The sequence below is a fragment of the Condylura cristata genome, unplaced genomic scaffold (assembly GCF_000260355.1).
Source record: "Condylura cristata isolate star-nosed mole 26May11 unplaced genomic scaffold, ConCri1.0 scaffold00020, whole genome shotgun sequence".
NCBI classification, from domain to species: Eukaryota; Metazoa; Chordata; class Mammalia; order Eulipotyphla; family Talpidae; genus Condylura; species Condylura cristata.
In genome coordinates, this window is record NW_004567121.1 from 19359296 (window position 1) to 19380755 (window position 21460).

General features: G+C 34.0%; 1 protein-coding gene across 2 annotated transcripts in view; it reads left to right on the forward strand.

Annotated features, from left to right (window-relative positions):
• Window positions 1-21460, forward strand: part of SOS1 (son of sevenless homolog 1 (Drosophila)) — a 109740-nt gene that overhangs the window by 52419 nt on the left and 35861 nt on the right. For both annotated transcript variants that reach the window (XM_004686275.2, XM_004686276.2), the window contains exons 4-9: window positions 983-1147; window positions 2687-2896; window positions 5898-6041; window positions 15218-15328; window positions 15405-15503; window positions 21164-21291. In XM_004686275.2, the coding sequence (XP_004686332.1) occupies window positions 983-1147; window positions 2687-2896; window positions 5898-6041; window positions 15218-15328; window positions 15405-15503; window positions 21164-21291 (857 nt within the window). The remainder of the gene's footprint in view (window positions 1-982; window positions 1148-2686; window positions 2897-5897; window positions 6042-15217; window positions 15329-15404; window positions 15504-21163; window positions 21292-21460) is intronic.

Genomic DNA, 21460 nt, shown 5'->3' on the forward strand with positions numbered 1-21460 from the left:
TGCGCCACCAGGGAGGGCCCAGTTGTATACTTCTTTTTAATTCTTTTTGTGTGTTTTTTTTAACTAGCCATACATTATTATATTCTAATAGAATTAATAAATTGAGGTATGTGTATGCTGTATTAATGATCCTCAATTTTGAGTTTTATGATATAATTGTAGACATCATTTCAATTTATTAATACATTCTTATTACTATATGTACGTAATAGCTTTTTACATATCCTTAAAGACAAATGCAGCCTGTCTCCAGTTTATCAGTACATTTCTTTTTCAGAATTGTTTTTCTTTCCCCTTAGTTGAATTGTTTAGAAAATCACATTTGTTTTTCCATAGAAACTGGTCAGCCCCACAAAACTTCATGCTCTTCAAAGTATAATAATAGGACTGTTTAAAGTGTTCTTAATAACTGCTGTTAATTAATAGTACATACCTTAATTTTTTTCCCCATAGAAACACTCCAGATACCAAGAATGTGCCACTAGAGTTTTGGGAAGCCCTGGGTGCTTTGGAGGTGATAGTGGTATAAAACTAGTATTCCAAGATACCAGTTAGTATTCCAAGATACTGATATTCCCAGATACCAATAATAATATTAATTCTTATATCCTCATTCATTGTAAAGGAACAAAAAAAAAAAATGCTGTGTTACCATAGTTACTCCCAGGTATTTTGAATAGATTAACAAAGAGTATTTTTCCTTTTTCTCAGTGACTTCCTCTCTTAAGTGCAAAATTATATACTTAGTAATCTGTCCTTAAATATTTCAGATGAACATAGAAAATTTTGCCTTAATTTTCTCAGCTTATATTTTCTAATAAAAAATATATATTGTTCATTAGTAAACCCCTTAATTTGATTGCTGTTGATACTCAGACCTCAGTGAAGATAAAACTGAATTGTATACATGCTTTTTTAATCAGTGTGTTAAATTTATAGTATACAACTTTAAACATACCTTTCTTTTTTTTTAATTTTGCAGGAGGTCCTAGGTTATAAAATTGACCACCAGGTTTCTGTTTACATAGTAGCAGTATTAGAATACATTTCTGCAGACATTTTAAAACTGGTGGGGAATTATGTACGAAATATACGGCATTATGAAATTACAAAGCAAGATATTAAAGTGGCAATGTGTGCTGATAAGGTAGGACACAGCCTTCTGTTTGTTCTTAAGTTTTATTTGATTTATTTGTTGGGTATTAGCATTGTACTCAGATTGAATAGAGTTGTATATTATGTGTTAGGAGATATTCCCAGTGATCAAGGTAGCAAATATTTATCACTTATGAAAATAGAGTATTATATTTATAGTACTAAAGTGTGTTTATACATATTGTGTAGTCCTTTCATATGTTGCTGCAAGTAGAGTTAGTAGCTAGTCTTTTTTACTAATGAATTTCCTAAAATTTTGTTTTGATTTGAAAACCTAGAAAGTTAGGGATTTTCTTGAAAGCAATTTTTGAAAATATAAAAATACTAAACTCTTGAGAATTTTATTTCAACACTTGCCTTTCCTTAGTTACTACTTACATGATTTTACTACAGTAATATTAAATGCTAACATTTGTTGAAAGTTAAACATATATGGAGCTCAGTCTCATGTATTCCTTAGTATTCCTCCTGTGCAGTAGATGCTTTCATCTAGTTTATAAATGAGTTCAAAGAGAACGAAATTGGTTCAAGTTACTAAGAAGTCTCAAAGTCTAGTGTTGAACTCTAGATCTGTCAATCTCTTAGTCATTGCAGTATACTGTCTCAGTATATTCACTTTTCAAAATGATTTTTCAAGAAAGAAAATATTTTCTGATGAAGCATTTCACTCCATTTTTTTCTCACTATACTCATACTGAATTGGGTTTTCTCATTTGTTTACTCAAGTATGTTTCAATGTTTTCTTTCAGAATATGAACATATAGGACAAAAATTACCTAATCTGAAGAGGGATGTTAAAAATTTTGATGTTTGTGTTTAAATGAAGTATTTGGTCTTCAAAATAATTATTTTTAAGTAAAAATAAGTATTTGTATCTTTAAATGAACCAGATAAATGAACCTACTATCTGCTAACATGAACTGATCCAAGAGAAGCATAAAACAAGACTTTCAAGTTAATGAAGGGTTACTTAGGTTTGTAAGACAAGCAGGAAGTGTTAAGATGAAATATTACTGTATTGTAGAGATAATGCTGTAGAAATTCACAAAAGGGAGAGATGAAATTCAGCCAGAGTAATAAAAGTAGACTTACTGAATAACCACAACTTGTTTTGACCATTCTCTAACAAATGTAGAAATAGAAGCTAACTAGAAAACTGTAAGAATTATTCAAATACCAAGTGGTGAGTCCATGAATCAGGTGGTGATCGTAAAGATGTAAAACGTGGGATGTTGAGTCAGAAAAAAACCTAACACAGGATTTGGGAACACATTAGAAATAACAGGTTAACGAGAGACACAGAGATCCTAGCACTGATAGAGGCCTTTAAGGAGGCAGTTTGAGATACCAAGTGAAAATTTCTGTGAAACTGTGAAGGTGGTAGTAGCATTACATCCAGAATGAGTTAACTGTGTGTCTTCTTTTTTATCAGTTAAGAACTGGATTCAGAAAACCATGTAGGATGTTTAACTTGAAACTTAACTTTAGATTTACATTTCATTATACATTTTATATCTCTGACTATGTGTAGGTATTGATGGACATGTTTCATCAAGATGTAGAAGATATAAATATATTATCTTTAACTGATGAAGAACCTTCCACCTCAGGAGAGCAAACTTACTATGATTTAGTAAAAGCATTTATGGCTGAAATTCGACAATATATAAGAGAACTAAATTTAATTATAAAAGTTTTTAGAGAGCCATTTGTCTCCAATTCAAAATTGTTCTCAGCTAATGTAAGTATCATTATGTGTATGATTGCATCTATTGTTAATTTTGCATGACCACTCAAATTTGAACTTCTGTTGTTCATGGTTGATAACTTTGCCAATCATTTTTTAAGTTGTAGGATTTAAGTCATAGTGACTGTTACCACAAGTATAGTGCTACAACAGTTTCGGTAAATGACACAGTAGAAATGAAGACACAGGGGCCTCCCTGGTGGTGTATGGGATTAAAGTCACAGTGTTATCAAGCTCTTAACAGCCACTTCGACTTGAGTTGAACTATCCGCAGAAAGGCACTAACCCACATGGTGTAGCAGACCCTTCCTGTCTCACCTGCTGCTCCCTTCAGCAGTGTATTTTCAGTATATCTGCCTGTTCTGCTCCCCACTCTGTTTCTGGTGAATCCTCTCAACCCCCACAATTCTGACCTATACCCCAGTTCTTGTATGCATGAATAAATAAAAATGTATATACTTTTTTATTAAATAAAAAAAATGAAGACACAATCTAAACTATACCGATGGTTTAAGTGAAAACAAATTCACAGAATGTTCCCTGTACTCCAAAGAATAAAGTCTCTCATAAGGTAGTTTTTTTTGTTTGTTTAATTTGAGTCACTCAACACTTCTTCGATGCTTCCTATCTTGTTAGACACTATATTTGAATGAGAATTTTTTTGAAGATTATTTATTTATGCATATAGAACTAGGGGATAGGCCTTAGGTACAGAGGTGGTGAGAGGATCCACCAAGACAGAGTGGGGATTAGGATAGGCAGATTGACAAAGTACACTGCTGAGGGGAGCAGTGCATGAGGCAGGAGAGGTCTGCCTTGCCATATGGGTCACCTCCGGGGCCTGGATCAACCTTGTACTGAAGTGGCTGTGCCTTACTTGCAGTGCTGTGCTTTAACCTGTTGAGCCACCAGGGAGAGCCCTGAATGAGAATTTAAAGATGGGTAAGAAACAGTTCCTTCCCTGAAGTTTAGTTAAGGAAAAGATGTAAACCTAAAATTAAATTTCAGTTCAAAGTGGTAATTATGATAATAGAAGTATTGATAGTAGTGTCTGGGGGAGCACAAAAGAGGGTATCAATAATATTAAAAGTTGGAAGATGCCCTATGATTTTACAATAATAATCAAACCTTATTGGATCCTGGGAAAAATGCTAAATGAGAACTGGTGAGATTATGTAAGGAAGTTGCATTCTGATAATTCCCAAAGATGGAGCTGAACAAACCTGAGTGATTGAGGATGATGTAATGCTCAACAAAGGTTGAGTCTGAGGTTCAGGATAGCAGTGACCAGACATCAAAAATAAAGAAATAGACTATGGTGGTAATTGCACAAGTCTGTACATATACTAAGAGTCATTGACTTTTCAGTTTAAATATGTGAATTCCATCATATGTAAGGTATATATTTCAGTAAAATTTAAAAAGGTAAAGGAATAAAAGGTTGGCAGATTCTTAGGATATAAAAATAAAAAACCATAAAATAAAAAATTAATGAATTGGACTTCATTAAAATGAAGAGGTTTTGCTTTTCAAAAGACATAGTCATAAAAATTTAAAAGTTAACCCACAGATTGATAAAATGTATTTGAAATACATATATCCAGGAAAGGACTTGTATCCAGAATAAGTATATGAAGAACATTTACAAGTTAGGAATGAGCCTGGTATTTTTTAAGTGGGCCAAAAATGTGCTCTATAAAATAATTCATCCCAGTGCTTAAAAAGTACTAAAAGGTAGTATCAGTAGCTATCAGGGAAATGCAAATTTAGACTACAACAAAATTCTATTACATTCTTATTGGAAAGGCTAAAATGAAAAAGGCTGACAGTATCCAGTGTTGAAAGCAACATGGAACAACTGCTGGTAGGAATATAAAATTCCTATTTTGCTTGTGAGAATGTAATCTGATAAAAATACTTAAGAGTTTGGCAATTCTGTGTAACATTGAACATAAGCCAGCCACTGTACTGCCTAGCAGTTGCACTCCTAGGTTTTTACACATTTTATAAACTGTATCTCATTGGATGTGAATCATAATTATCCAGTAGATCTTAATACAATAGTACAAAATTGATAGGATTGTAGATTCTGCATTGCTACTAGCATTTAAGAAACTACCATTTATTGAATTTTGCTGTGATAACATAAGAAGATATTGTTTTTATATAACATGTCCATTATAGGGAAATACATAGAGATAGAATGTAGGTTATTTGTTGCCAGGGACTAAAGAAAGGAAAATAATGGAGTGCTGCTAGTGGACATAGGTGTTCTTAGGGAGTGGTGATGAAGATATAATGGAATTTGATGGTTAATGATTCACAGCTCTGTGAATATATTAAAACCATTGACTGGTATACTTTAAAAGAATGAATTTTCTGGTATGCACCTCTTGTTTCAATAAAGGAGGTACACCCACAATAAGGATACTATTATTTAAATACACTGTTAAAATACTCCTCCTTTTCCAACTAGATATCTAGGATTTTTTGCATATACTTTAACCAAAGTAAAATATCACAATAGATTAAATGTAGCAATATATAAGAAAATACAGCTGTTTTCTATTAAACTACCTGTTAGATTTGCAAAAGCAAATGACATTCTTTTCACTGTTTTTGGAAATAGACATAAAAATGCTATTTATTGTTTTTAAATAAAGTTTTAAATTTTTTGGCTTTAATTTCTAGTATACTAAATGTTTAATAGATATAAATCAAAAACCCTTTGGAGCTCTCAATAATTTGTAAAACTATGGAGTCTCATAGGAACAAACCATTTGAAAGTCATGAACCTAAAGAAATATATTTGCAAATTGTGCATTATTTTAAGAAACAAAATGGAATTATCTTTTACTCATGTTAGCAAGTTGTTAAAATTTTTCAGTGTATCTGCCATGTTAAATTCCATGATTACAGAATGACTTACTGGATTAAAATTGGTTTTCTGTAGCTATACAATCTAAGTGAATTAATTTGTTTTTTCTTTCAACAGGATGTAGAAAATATATTTAGTCGTATAGTAGATATACATGAACTCAGTGTAAAGTTACTGGGCCATATAGAAGATACTGTAGAAATGACAGACGAGGGTAGTCCCCACCCATTAGTGGGAAGCTGCTTTGAAGATTTAGCAGAGGTGAGTTCTTTAATTATATAGCCTACCTTGACATTAACATTGGGATGTTAATTATCAGCTGGAGTCAATAGATATAATTGTTGAATACTTAACTGTATTGCCCCTCCTTACAAATCGTTGTCATCATTTATATTTCAGTTGTCTTCTGAACATCACAGGTTTGAACTGCAAGGGTCTACCTATACATGATTTTCTTGTAAACAGTCAATCAATGTAAACTTAGAGTATTAATAAATACAGTTTAGTAATATAGTAGCATTTTCACTTATGATTTTCTTTACTTATTAAAAAAAAAAAAAGATTTACTTATGTTTGCATACAGAACTGGGGAACAGGCCAGAAGTTCAGGGGCAGTGAGAGAATTCACCAGAGACAGAGTGGGGAGCAGAACAGGCTGACTGATGAAGTACACTGCTGAGGGGAGCAGCAGGCCGGTCAGGAGAGGTCTACCTCGCCATGTAGATCACCTCTGGGACAGGCTGGGATTGAACTCATGCAGAGTAGCTTTAGCTTCTTAGTGCTGTGCTTTTACCTGCTGCACCACCACGGAGGGCCCTCTTTAGCTTATTTCGTTGTAAGAGTATAGTACTGTTTTTGTGAACTATTTGTTAGATTAAGCCTCAAGTCAACAGTAGTCAGTTAAGTTTGAGAAGTCAAGAGTAATACCTGATTTTCAATGATGCCAGGGTTGGTTTTCCTCCCAGATTGTCTGTGTGTGATTCGAGGACCAACTATTATCTTACGAAAGAGAGAAAGTAGTCTTATTCACTATGAAAAAGCAGATCCACAAAGGAAAGGCATTTACAAATGATACCCTGTTTTTCTTAATAACAAGGCTAAAGAAATAATGATGAATATCCTATCAATGAAGAAGTTATGAATCTTATTTATAAGGTCAGACTACTTGGGTCCATTCTAAACTCTACTGCTTATTACTTGTGATAATCATTGGCTGTTTACTCACATCTAACTATATTTGTAAAATAAGGGTAATAATAGGTCTTGGGTTCTTTCTTATTTCCATAAAATAATCTACCTACAGTATCTAGCTCACTACCTTCATGCAGTAAGTGTCTTAATATATGAGACAAAACTGTCCTCAACAAAATTGTCTGTACTCAACATAACTGTCTCTATAGCAAATTGAAGGAAAAGTATAGTAGAACTGTTGGGTTAAGTCCAGTACAGTTCTTAGATAAAAGATAAGCACATAAAAAATTGTAGTATATTATACTCAGTTACAACCCATTAAATATTTAACACTAAAGTAAAAAGACTCAGTTCACTAGAGAAGCAAAACTATAAGGTAATCAGTGACAACTCCAGTAAACTTATGCAACTCTTTGGTTGAGAGAAGTCACAAAATAATTAGTTTTATATAGAAGATTCTCAGTAAATAGAAATAACAGGTTCATTCATGAAAAGTCTCAGTATAGTAATGATGCAAGTGGTCCCCAAATAAAGTATAAATCCAGTACATAGCAAGCTGATCCTAAAATTCATATGGAAGAATAAGGGTCCTCCCTGGTGGCACATCAGGTTAAAGCACAGCACTGAGATGCTAAAGCCTCTTCAGCATAAGTTTGATCCCCAGCCCTGGAGGTGATCCACATGGCATGGCAGACCTCTCCTGACCCACCCACTGCTCCCCTCAGCAGTGTACTTCATAGGTCGGCCTGTTCTGCTCCCCACTCTGTCTCTAGTGAAGCCTCTCACTGCCCCCGCACCTCTGGCCTGTACCCCAGTTCTGTATGCATAAATAAATCTTCTAAAAAAATTTCATATGGAAGAATGAGAGGATTTTGAAGACCATGTTGATAAGGGGAACTTGCCCTGTAATATGATAAGATTTTTTATAAAAGCACAGTAAAATAAAAGTAGTATAGGAGCAGGTATAGATAGTTAGACGGTGGAACAGAATATATCACTGTGAAAAATAATACACATACCCAAATTATAAGTAACAGATTATGTTGTTAGTGAGTAGAGGAAGAACAAGTGCATTATATTTAATAAGTGATACTGGGTCAAACTGATGAGCTATATGGAATGAAAAAATTTCCCAAATTGCACAAAAAGTTATCAATATATTTAAAAAAATTCCAAAAAACGATAAAATTTTATACATTCAGAATACTGGTGGATATAACTTTGAGATAGAAAGGATATCTTAAAGAACACATAGAAAGTGTGAACCATGAAAGATATTTAAAATTTTTTAATTTTATTTCACAAAGAGACATCATAAAGTTCTAGGAGGCACAAAAGAATGAAGTTGAATTCCTTAACTCACATTATATATAAACATAAACTCAAAATAGATCAAATTCCTAAGAGTTAAAATTATACAACCTGGCCCTCCCTGGTGGCGCAGCGGGTTAAAGCACAGCACTGAGAATCTGAAGCCACTTCCGTATGAGTTCGATTCCCGCCTGCTGCCTGCCCCGGAGGAGACCACATGGCGAGCCAGACCTCTCCTGACCCGCCCGCTGCTCCCCTCAGCAGTGTACTTCGTCAATCTGCCTGTTCTGCTCCCCACTCTGTCTCTGGTGAAGCCTCTCACCGTCCCTGAGCCTCTGGCCTGTACCCCAGTTCTGTATGAATAAATAAATAAATCTTAAAAAAAAAAAAATTATACAACCTACAAGAAAACATGACACCAAAACTCAGAACTTCAAAGAAAAAAAATAATAACAGACTTAAAGTTAAAAACTTTTATGCATCAAAGAACATCAGAAGTGAAAAGGCAGCAAACAAAATAGGAGAAAGTATTTGCTGAGGGTCTGGTATTTAATATATATAGAATACTTTTACAAAAAAAAGATGATCCTTTTTTTTTAAATGGACAGAAGCATTTGAATGAAAACTTCTCTAACACAAAAAAATGACATTTAAGAGTTGAACAATTTTGATCCAATTGATCAGAATTTTTTTATGTACACATACTTACTTGCACCTTTTTCTTTAACTTAACAGAACAACAATGTATCCTTCCAGAATAACAAATACTTGTAAATTCAATGTTTTGATTAAATTCATAAAAGCTAGAATTAAGAATCATTTTTTCAAATACTGAATTTTTATATACTTGCTGATAATTTTCTATTTTATATTATGGACATTCATTTCCTTATGCTTTTTCTCATCTACTGTTTAGTTGTGGTTTTTTTTTGAGGCAACACTGATTTACAACATTGTCTGATTTTATGGTATAGGATCACATCCTTTAGGTGATTTTTACCTGTCACCACACTCACCACCTAGGCAATGAAGGTGATCCACCATAATCTGTCCTGCTCCCTCCCTACTTAGCTCTACCTTCCCTGATAGCATCAGTTCTACAGTGATATTTCTAACATTTATTATTGGGTTGGCTTTATCTGACCCTTTGGTTTCTCTGTATGCCTAATAATACAATGTGCTATTTGTCTCTCTCCTTATGACTTATTTTGCTTAGCATAATTCCCTCCAATTCCATCATGTTACAGAATTCTAGAGTTTATATTTTGTTAAAGCTAAGTGGTATTTCACTGTGTATATATATTCTACATCTTCCTAATCTACTTAAGTCTTTGGGCACTAAGGTTGTTTCCATAACTTGGCTATTATAGTGTTGTCAACTCACATATCCCTTCTTGTTATCTACCTTACATTGTTCAAATACTTAGATGTGGATTGCTGGATCACATGGTAAACCTATTTTTAGTATTTTGAGAAACCTCCAAGCTTTTCCCTAAGGACTGTACCAGCTGGTAATCCAACCAACAGCATATAAGTGTTTCTTTTTCTCCACATCCTTGTTTCTGATCTTTTTTATATGGGCTGTTATTACAGGTGTGAGATGGTATCTCATTGTGGTTTTGATTTTAATTTCCCTAACAATAAGAGATGATGAGCATTTTTAATGTGCCTGTGGCCATCCGTATGTCTTCTTTAGAGAGTATTTATTTAGCTCTTCTGCTCATTTCTTGAATGGGCTATTTACTTTCTTTTTATTGAGTTGTATGGGATCTTTGTAGCTCTTGGATATCAGCCACTTGTCAGAAGTATGGTATGCAAATATAACTACCTTTTAATAGGGTGTGTTTGTTTTAGCTTTGGTTTCTTTCATTATACAGAAGCTTTTTAGAGATGTAGTCCCATTTGTTTATATTCTCTCATTTTTTCTTAGTGTTGGAGATGAAGCCACAAAGACATCACTTTAGCTTATAGTGTATTTTGTCTGTGTTTTTATTAAGTATTTTATGGCTTCAGGTCTTAGAACCATTTTATGTTAATTTTTGTATATAGCACTTGATACTTGCTACTTTATTCTTTTGCTTGTAACTATTCAGTTTTCCCAACAGTTTTTGTTGAAGAGGCTTTCCTTTCTCTGCCATATACTCTTGACTTTTTTTTAAGATTTATTTATTTATGCATACAGAACTGGGGTACAGGCCAGAGGTGCAGGGCAGTGAGAGGACTCACCAGAGACAGAGTGGGGAGCAGAACAGGCCGACTGACGAAGTACACTGCTGAGGGGAGCCACAGGCAGGTCAGGAAAGGCCTGCCGTGCCACGTGGGTCACCTCGCGGGCAGGCAGGGATTGAACTTACGCAAAAGTGGCTTTAGCTTCCTAGTGTTGTGCCTTAACCCGATGCACCACCAGGGAGGGCTGACTACTTTTTCTTACATTAACTGTCTATACAGGCGTGGGTTTATTTCTGTGATCACAAATCTGTACCACTGACTTGTGTGTCTTTGTTTCAGTGACATACTGTTTTTAATTATTATAGGTCTATAGTATAAAATCTAGGCATGTATACCATCATTCTTCGTCTTTTTGTTAGCGTTTCTTTAGCTATGGTGAATCTCTTGTGGCTCCATGAGAACTTTACTAATATTCTATTTCTTCGAAGTTTGCCATTGAAACTTTGATAGAATTACAATGAGTCTATATTTTGCTTTTAGTGAAAGGGCCATATTCACAATGTTAATTTTTCCAGTCCATGAGCAGGAGATACCTTTCTATTTCTTTATGTTATTTTCTATTTCTCTTTACAGTTTTCATTGTTTAAACCTTCTACCTTTTTAAGTTTATTTCTAAGTATTTGATTTTTTTTGATGCCATTGTAATTGGGATTTCCTCTTCTTTTAGCTCATTGGTTGCATATAGGAATGCAATTGATTTTGTAATCTGCCACTTTCTGAATGGATTTATTATTTTAATCAGTTTTTTTGGTGAAGATTTTATATATATTATCATGTCATCTGCAAATAATGATAGTTTTGCTTCTTTCCCAATTTGTAATGTTACTATATTGTTCTCTTGCCTAATTGCATTAGGTAGGACTTCCAGTACTACCTTGAGTAGTATTGGTAAGAGTGGGTATCTTTGTCTTATACCAGGTCTTGATAAAAGTAGGATGTGGAAGTCCCCCAGTTACTAATGTTGTTACCAATGTCCATTTTCAGATTGATAATATTTGCCTTACATATTTTGATATACCCTCATTCAGGAATGTATATCAATAAGTATTGCATCTTCCTGATGTATTGTTCCCTTAATTATTAATTATATCATGTACATCCCTGTTTTTGGTTACTTTTTTTTATAATTAATATAATAATTTATTTTTACATCATTTTGTGCTTTTTTCCATCTCATTTGTAATCCATGTGGGCTTTCCATCACCAGATCACCCATGTGCCATCATGGTTACCTTTTTTTAGATGCAGATCTATTTTACCTGACATAAGTGTGACTATCCTCCCTTTCTTTGGGTCCTCTTTATTTGTAGGGTTTTTTTTTTCCCAAAAAACTTTACTTAAAAACTGTGTTTACCTTTGAAGCTCAGGTGTCTTCTATGGAGACAGCAAAAAGTTGGATTTTGTTTTCTCATCACCCAGCCACTTTTGATTGGTGAGTTTAGTTCACTTACACTTAGGGTGATTATCGATATGAGTGCTACTGTCATTTTTTTTTTCTAGTTTTCTGGTTCTTTCTATTTACTCAATTTTGTTTTGTTTTGTTTTTGTTTGTTTTTTTTTGGTTACCGTTCTCTTCAATCTTGATGTGAAAACACCTTTGAGCATTTTTTTGTAGGGGAGGTCTAGTGTTGGCAAACTACATTAACTTATGTTTGTCTAGAAAGTTTTTTTTATTTCTCCTTCATATGTTGGATAAATAAGTCTTGTTGGATAAAATATTCTAGGCTGGCAGTTTTTGTCTATAAATTCTTTGACTATATCATGCTATTCCTTCTTTGTCCATAGTTATTTACTCAGAGAAGCCAGTATAAGCCTTATGGGGGTACCTTTAGAAGTCATCTGTTTTTACCCCCTAGCCAGTTCCGTATTCTTTGTCTTAAGTTCTTGTCAATTTCACAATAATATGTCTTAGGATAGGTGTCATTATATTTTGTTAGCTAGGTATTCTTTCATTTATTTTTTTTAATGGAATAGTATGCATAGAGAGGTGAGGAAATAAATTCCCTAAGTTACCTATCACCTTGTGGATAAATGTCTAGCCAAATAAGTTTGAGCCACAGGTATTTTTTTCAGCTTCTTGAAATTGTATGGTTAGTTCCTTCTCCAGGTTTGAGAAGTTTTCCTCTTTATTTCTTTGAATACATTTTCTGATCCCTTCTTTTTCTTTCCCTTCTGGTAATACCATTATTATAGTCCCTTTCCTTATGGGGTTGAATAATTCTTAAAGTGTTTCTTCTTCTTTTTTTTCCCTTTTTATATTGCTCTTCTTCCTCCTGTATTATCTGTGAGGTTAGTGATTCTCTTTCATTGATCTATTCTATTTTCATAGTTTTCTCTGGAAATTTTTATACTTATATTTTTATATCCTATATCTCTTGTTTTCTTAATCCAAGCTTCAGTTTCTGTCTCTGTTCATTGATCTTATTTCTCCAGATATTCCTTTGTTTTTCTGAGTTTCCATGTATATTTTTTTCAGATTTTCTTTATCTTATACCTCTGGTTTTTTTTTTTTAAAGATTTATTTTTTTATTCATACAGAACTGGGGTACAGGCCAGAGGTGCAGAGGCAGTGAGAGGATTCACCAGAGACAGAGTGTGGTACAGAACAGGCCGACTGATGAAGTACACTGCTGAGGGGAGCAGCGGGCGGGTCAGGAGAGGTCTGCCATGCCATGTGGTCACCTCCGGGGCAGGCGGGAATCGAACTCTTGCGGAAGTGGCTTTAGCTTCTCAGTGCAGTGCTTTAACCCGCTGCGCCACCAGGGAGGGCCTACCTCTGGTTTTTTTTTTATAATGGCAAACTTGAAGTATGTGTCTAATAGGGAGAAAAGGTCTTACATTCTTTGTATTTGGATTCAGAAGATTTCTTTTTCTGTGGTGAAATATTCACTTGAGGACTCAAGGTACATGTCGTATATTTCCCCATTTTGTAGCTTTCTTGGTTAATGTTTATTCATGTCCTAAGGGCACAGAACTACTTTTCCAGCAAATGGCTATGTATAAGTAGAACTGACCTGCAGATGCTGACTTATAAGAGAATGTCTTGGAGGAAATTCTCTTGTAAGGAATGTCCTGGACGTGAAAGCGGTGTGTGCAGACAGCTCACATTTGAGGCATCAGCTCTTTGGATTTCCAGATCCATGTCTCTCCAGTCTGCAGGCCAGGCTTTTGACATTTTGCTTACCAGGATCAGCTCAACTCCTGAGGGGATAGAGGAGTGACAGTGCCAGTCTTTTACTGGGGGCCCTGCCTGCCTGGCTCACCACAGCACCTCCACATATACCTCCCCACAGTCAAGGATGTCTCTATACCAAACAGTTCCTTCTGAGGTGAACAGCCAAACACAGTAGTGCAGCCATGCACATAGTTCCCCATGTGGCTCTCTACATCCACCTTTTGTTGTATTGAGTTGAATTTCCTCAGTGTCCAAAAGATCTTGGTCAGTGTTATTTCCGATATCCAGGAGGCACTCCAGTTTCACCTCAAGTCTTGATCCTCCCAAGGCCAGTGCCCCTCCAAATTACCTTAGATTATCATCCAGGGAGTGAAGCAGGAAACCTCCTTAGGCACCATTTTCTTCTTTAGCAGTGTCTTACTCACATTTTTATTTTTCTCTCCTATTCACTGTACTTATAGCTGACTCCCTTTTGTTTTTCCTGAAATCTTACTACTATTTGTTAAGTTTAAGATGGGTTATCATTATCACAGAAATTTTTAGTTAGGAAAATGGTTGAAGGAATTGAAATTGGGGAAATGAATCAGGAGTTAGTTTAAGGAGTTCAGTTCAAGGAAGTGCCATATTGCATTTCACAAAGAACAGAGTTAAGATTAAGTTCTGGCATTATATTACTAACTTACAAGTGTGAGGAACAACATTAAGGGCAGCTAAAGCACCAACATCATTTGTTTTGCCATTCCTTTGTACTGCCGCTGTACTCAGACTTCTACTGTACTTCTCCACTAGATGTCCTCTTCTCTCTAGAATTACCCTTCAAAGAAATTAGCTGTTGGTAGAACCTAGGGCCCCATTTTCATACTAGTTTTATATGTAAAAGAGGGCACATAATGCAGAGATTCTGTCACTTGGCTAAAATCAAGACACGTATTCTCTTTTCACTTGGGAGTCAATAAAACCAGTAGTTTCTCCCTTTTTAGACCTAACATTAGATTTGTCTAGCTTATTAATAACTGATGATGGTAAAATTATTTGGCAGTTTGAATTAAGTTGTTAAACTGTTTTGTGGATAATTACTGCAATTAATTTTTGATGATATAAACTGTTACCTTTGTCTTGGAATGCGAAAGTCAATTGCTAGGAAATAACTATTAGAAAATAAATGATACCAGCATTCTGAGTGTTTAAACCATATCTAATTATAGACATCTATATTCTTTGTTGTTCAAGCTAAACTTTATTTTCCACAATGAAAAGTTGCCATATTTTGTTGGCAATATTCTGCTAAAACCCTTTGATAAAAAGTGTCATAATATGTAAAGATCTTATTACTCATCAGAATTTACTTATTCTCTTACTTGCAGAGAGTAAATCTAATATTTTCAATTAATGACCATGTAATTTTGTTTAGAAACTAAAAAACATATATAATCTGCCCAAAGTTTAATCTTTCTGTATTTGTGGTAAGTTTTTTAAGTTCTAGCTTGGAGAATAATCATGTATGGTTTTCCTTTGTTTTTTTTTCCCTAAGGAACTGGCATTTGATCCATATGAATCTTATGCTCGAGATATTTTACGACCTGGTTTTCATGATCGTTTCCTTAGTCAGTTATCAAAGCCTGGGGCAGCACTCTATTTGCAGGTATAGTAATTTTTAAATCAAGTTGTATGATTTCTGAAAAGTAAACTTAAAAAAAATTAATCACTTTGTTTTCTAGTCAATAGGTGAAGGTTTCAAAGAAGCTGTTCAGTATGTATTACCCAGGCTACTTCTAGCCCCTGTTTACCACTGTCTGCATTACTTTGAGCTTTTGAAGGTAAGGAAACACTTAGTGATATTTATAAAATATTATAAGCAATTCATTTTTTTGTTATGGGCATCTGTGTAGATTAATCTGTTATCTGTTGTCTTTTTCCAATAAAGCAAATATAAATGAATCTGCAAAAGAGCAGCATATTTTCTTCAGTTTTAAGAGTGAGTTTTAGTGCAACCTTAAGATATTTTTTATCTTGTGTCCTTTTTATTTAAATGACTGATTCTTTGGAAGCATTTATGTACCCAACTCTTCATTTTGGGACTGCTACAATTTTGGAACTTAGGTTTCATGTGGGAATAGGCCAGGCTATGGGGAAGATTAATTTAGCTACTTTTTATAGCTCAGGTTTGCAAAAATGAAAATCCTTATCATTACTAGAAGCAGTGAACTTTGTATATGATCAAAGTTCAAATAACCCATTTTAGAAGCTGTGATTTAAAGACAAGGGTTTTGCTTTTGTTTTTACCTTTTCCTATTATACATTGACATTACTTAAGGTAAGAGGTAACCTTAGCCTATAAAAAATATAATCCAGTAGTGTAGCTCAAAACAATTTGCTTTAAAATATATTATGTATCTTATGATGTCCCCTTTGGGTTATAGCTAGTATGTTTTATAAAAACAGTCTATCTTTAATATACTAACACCATAAAGACAAAACAAGACATATATTACTATTATTTCTTCAGCTTGTGAAAGGGTGTTTTGTTAAGAAAAATTCTACTATGATTTTTTTTTTTAAAGATTTATTTATTCATTCATATGGAACTGGGGTACAGGCCAGAGATGTGGATGGTGAGAGGATTCACCAGAGACAAAGTGGGGAGCAGAACAGGCAGATCAACGAAGTACACTGCTGAGGGGAGCAGCGGGCGGGTCAGGAGAGGTCTGCCACGCCATGTGGTCACCTCCGGGGCAGGCGGGAATCGAACTCATGCAGAAGTGGCTTTTAGCTTCTTAGTGCTGTGTTTTAACCCGCTGCACCACCAGGAAGGGCCTCTACTATGATGTTTTAATTGTAGAGAATGTACTACTAGAAGTCTTATTTATAATTTTCAGGAGTAGATGATGAAGTGGGCTTGACTCATGAATGAATAAAAGATCTCTATATTTAATGTAGTTGAAGAGCTCTCACCCTTACATTTCCCCTTCATTTTACTGGGATTTTTTATATTCTATAATTCTGGAATTAAATTAGAGTTCTCAAGTACCAATTTCTGAATTTTGAAAGGACTAAGTTCTTAGTCCTTAGCTCTCTTTTTAGACTACAAACTATTTAAGTAGTAAGATATTTAAATAATAAGACAAATAGTAAACTAAGTAGACTACTACTATTTAAAGTTGTTGGTGATACAGGATAATTATTTTAAGAAGATAATCAAAAGGAATAGCTTTTAGTGTCTGTCCAAAGGCACTCTTTACAAAGAAATTGTGACAACATTTTTTTTAGGGTTGATTTCAGACTCAACTCCACTCTTCAGATTTTAACTTGCTTTTACATCATCATCATCATCATTAATATTGTTGTATTTTCTGCCATTTTTTCCCTCATGTTCTCATTCTAGAATTCTAATTACATGTCTGTTGAAATAACAGTTGAGACTTTGTTTTTCTTAAGTACTTTTTTCTTTGATCTTCTAGTGGTAACTGATCTATAAATTTAACTTCATTTTTATATTAACTCTACAATTTCTACTGGCATTTGTTTTATAGTTTCCAGAGACTCCCTACCTGTCTATTTAATAAGACTGTTTTCTTTAATTTTTTTTAACATAATCATAAAAGTCACTTTGAATTCTTTCCTAAATCCAACATTTGGGCGCACTTGGAGTTTAGTTTATATTAACTGACTTTTTTCTCTGCAGGCAAGTTATGTTTTCCTGTTTTGTTTTCAGTTTAACAACTCTGGATTCTGTTGTGTTAAGGACTGTTGAATTTTTACCCTAGAAGACAGTTGACTTTCCTGAACTGAACTGTAAATTTGTCTGTTCTATGTTGCAGAGCAGCTATATTTTATTGACTTCAGCTATATTTTAGGACTTCAGTCTGCAGGGAATTTTTAATCAGACTCTCCTCATCGCAGTGTATTTCAGTACATCTGGGCTTGATCTGCCCCCTACTCTGTATCTGGTGAATCCTCTCATGCCACCCTCAGTCCCCTGCACTTCTGGCCTGCACCCCAGTTCTTGTACATATAAATAAATACTTTAAAAACAGAAAGCAAATTATTTGAGTGTCATAATCTTTGTTTCAGTTAGTCTTTAAGAGAGTATTTGAGTTATGAAGTAGCAAAAAAATCCAGAACACTTGTTTTAATTAGTTACACCCTTAGCAGTGTATTTCAGTGGGTCCACCTGTTCTGCTACCCACTCTGTCTCTGGTGAACCCTCTCAACCCCTGCACCTCTGATCTGTACTCTCCTATGCAAAAATAAATCTTTAAAAAAGAAAAGAAAAGAAAAGTCACTTAACTGAGTAATTCTGAGTTCTGGCCTTGCCTGCCTCTATACCAGGTAATGGCAATTCTTTCAATATTATATAATCTCTTATTGGAGAAAACTAATTTTAGAAATAAAAACATGAATTCTGATTTTTTTAACAAAGGGAAAAGAAACTTTTTATGCTTGTGAATTTGTTGAATTCATAATATACATTGGGTATAACATTATTAATCACTGGTAAAAGTAACCCCATTGTTCTCAAAATACAAATCTCATCATAGAGAATATGTTTTAATTGATAAGTTTAAAAAACTAAATGAATTGTATTAGTAGCATTAAATTGTTGCCTATTAAATAAGCACCTATGAAAAGCATGGTATTGGACATCACATTGGTAATGTGGATGCTGCTTTGTAGAGTCTTATTTACATACTAATTGATAATGCTGCTGTAGCTACAATATACCGTCCTTTGGATGGTAGTTAGCTTGCGTTATTCTGCACCAATGCCTAGTTTAAATGAGCTATCTTCAGTGAAAGGAGCAAAGTATGTTCATGAGAAAGGTTATCTATTACACTGAAATTTATTTTAGATGCTTGCCTATGGCATGAAGATATAAAAACACTTTTAAGATTATTTCTTCAAGGCCCACCCTGGTGACACAATAGGTTAAAGCGCAGCACTGTAAAGTTGTCAGCAGTCACTGCAGCACGAGTTCAATCCCCGGCCAGGGAGGTGACCCACACGGCATGGCAAACCTCTCCTGACCTGCCCACTGCTCCCTTCAACAGTGTATTTCAGTTTGCCTGTTCTGTTCCTTAACTGTCTCTGGTGAATCCTCTCACCACCACCTCCATCCCCACCTCTGGTATGTACCCCAGTTCTGTATGCATAAATAAATCTTTTTTAAAAAGATTGTTTCATCAAGAAAGTTCTGTAGGTTTTGAAATGGAGGTTAAGTTTGTGGTTTTGGAATATATTAACAATATTTTGGAGGACCTTTTATATTCTGTATGTGAAATGCTATAATTATATGATAGATAAGTAACCCAGAAACTTGAAACATTTTTAAAATAGAAAGTCAAATCCATGTCCAAATATATTTGTTTCTTTCATAGCTGTTTTTGTGTGTGTTGTGTGTTTTCTATGACTTTAGATAAGTTTGCTAAATTAATCATACAATGATATCAAAGAATGAAGGACTCAGTAATATTCTGCTTATCAGGGTTAATTCTTTAAGACTAAAAACTTGTCTTATATTGACTTGAACATTGAATGATTAAATTCTGAAAGAACTCAGTGAAATAGGAAATAGTTCACTCTTTAGTGAACTATTACATCATGTAGAATTTTGCCTCTTACAGTTAGATTATCTGTTGCCTTTGAAATGTCAACTTGATAAGATTAATGTTAACATTTGCCTCTAGAAATTCTGTCATGTGTGAGGTAAACAAGTTAGAATGATAGAGATAAAAGTATTACTCAGAGTCCATCTTTCTGCCTACCTGTATTATTCATTAAATAAAAACCTATACTCATTCTTTATGAACATGTAACTATTGAACTTCTTTAATATAGCTGACTATAATCTAGAACAATACAAAATGAATAAAAAAGTATTTGAAAAAAGTGCAGATTAGGCCTCTGATGGAAATATGAATTTTTGATATAAATTAATAGATTTGAATAATAAATGCATTAATAAGCCTTGCAGTGTATTTATTACTTCAGGAACATTTGTATTAAGATCGTTTAAGTGTATTATTTTTTAAATTGGTTTGAAGCATTCACTAACAAATCTATTTACTTTCACAGGTCATCAAAACGTGTGTGTGTATGAGAGAGAGAGAAAGAGACTAATTTTTATCAGTAGAAGCAGAAAGGAATATAGTTTATCCTTATGAATACTATTCAGAAAATAAATCCTTAAAGTACTAATGAAATAATGAATAATGAAACTTGTTGAAAGTAAATTTTTATTAATTACTTTGAACATTTTATGATTTTATTTATCAAGTCTTCCTTTCTGGTAGAAAGTACTCTTAAATGTTGTGTGAAAGCACATTGATTTAAACAAAAAAAACTTATTTCTTAACTTTTCCTATTTAGTAGCCAGACACAAATTTAGAAGGTTACTAAGTAACTGTCACTCATACCTCAGATAATTGCTTACATGAACTAGTCACCTTGCTGTATTGCTATAAATAGTAAATGATGAAAAAAATGGTTAATGATGAGTATTTGTTAACTACATAATTTCACTAGTATTTGTTAACTCATAATTTCACTAGCATATATTCCTAGTCTTATTTAAAATCTTACTATTTGAATGCTGAGGAAGTTCTTCATTTCACTGTTAACTCTGTAGTAGAGCTACAAAAAAAAACAACTTACACTTAAATTGTACCTTATTTTTTCTAAGCACTTTGATTTTTAATAAAAAACCCATAAAGTAGGTAGGACAGGCAATGAAACTCATTTGATAGATGGGGGAAATGAGATGCAGAAGTCAAGTAACTGGCCCCAAGGCTACACAAAAATAGTTATTTCTTTGCCTACATCTTGTTGACTCCAGATGGCAGAATCAGAAACCTCAGACCAAAATCTACATTTCCAAAAATCTCACCTATGTGCCGACTGTTAAGTCTTATACTCAGAAATGTATTTATGTCCCTCATTTCTTTTCAATAATGTGCATGTGAGAAACTGTACATTATTGCTTGTTATAAGATATGACATCTTTAAACACTGTTTCTACTTTTTTTTTTAATGTGGAAAACTTGGCTGAATGTTGATGTAGGTTGCAATATACAAAGAGGAAAACGACTTATAAAGAATCATCATGCACAGGGGTTAAAGTCTTGATGCTGTCAAACTACCAATAGCCACTGCAGCGTGAGTTCAATCCACAGCCAGGGAGCTAACCCCACATGGTGCAGCAGACCTCTCTGGTCTCATCCATGCCTTCCCTTAGCAGTGCATTTCAGTAGGTCTGCCTGTTCTGCTCCCTGCTCCCAAATTTGTCTGATTAAACTTCTCACCTCTGTGCCCCAGTTCTTGTATGCATAAAAAAGAAATAACTCTTTTTTAAAAAGGATAATTCATGACAACTTAAAAAAATTTTTGTGGAGTCAATATCTTTTATCACTTAAAAATGGGCTTATTATATTTTTATCCAAAATTGTTCCATTGATTCAGATTTGTCATTTTGACTTTGCAGCAGCTAGAAGAAAAGAGTGAAGATCAAGAAGACAAGGAATGTTTGAAACAAGCAATAACAGCTTTACTTAATGTTCAAAGTGGTATGGAAAAAATATGTTCTAAAAGCCTTGCAAAACGAAGACTGAGGTGAATATTTTCACTTTTTTTAGTAATCCTCCTTTTTTGCCCTGAATATCATGGTATAAATTCAAAGATCCCATTTCCCTCCTCAAGTAAACAATGAAGAAAATAGTTTTAGTGACAAGCTTGGTCTTTCAGAGGAAGTGACATCAAAGCCAAGAGAATTTGTTATTGT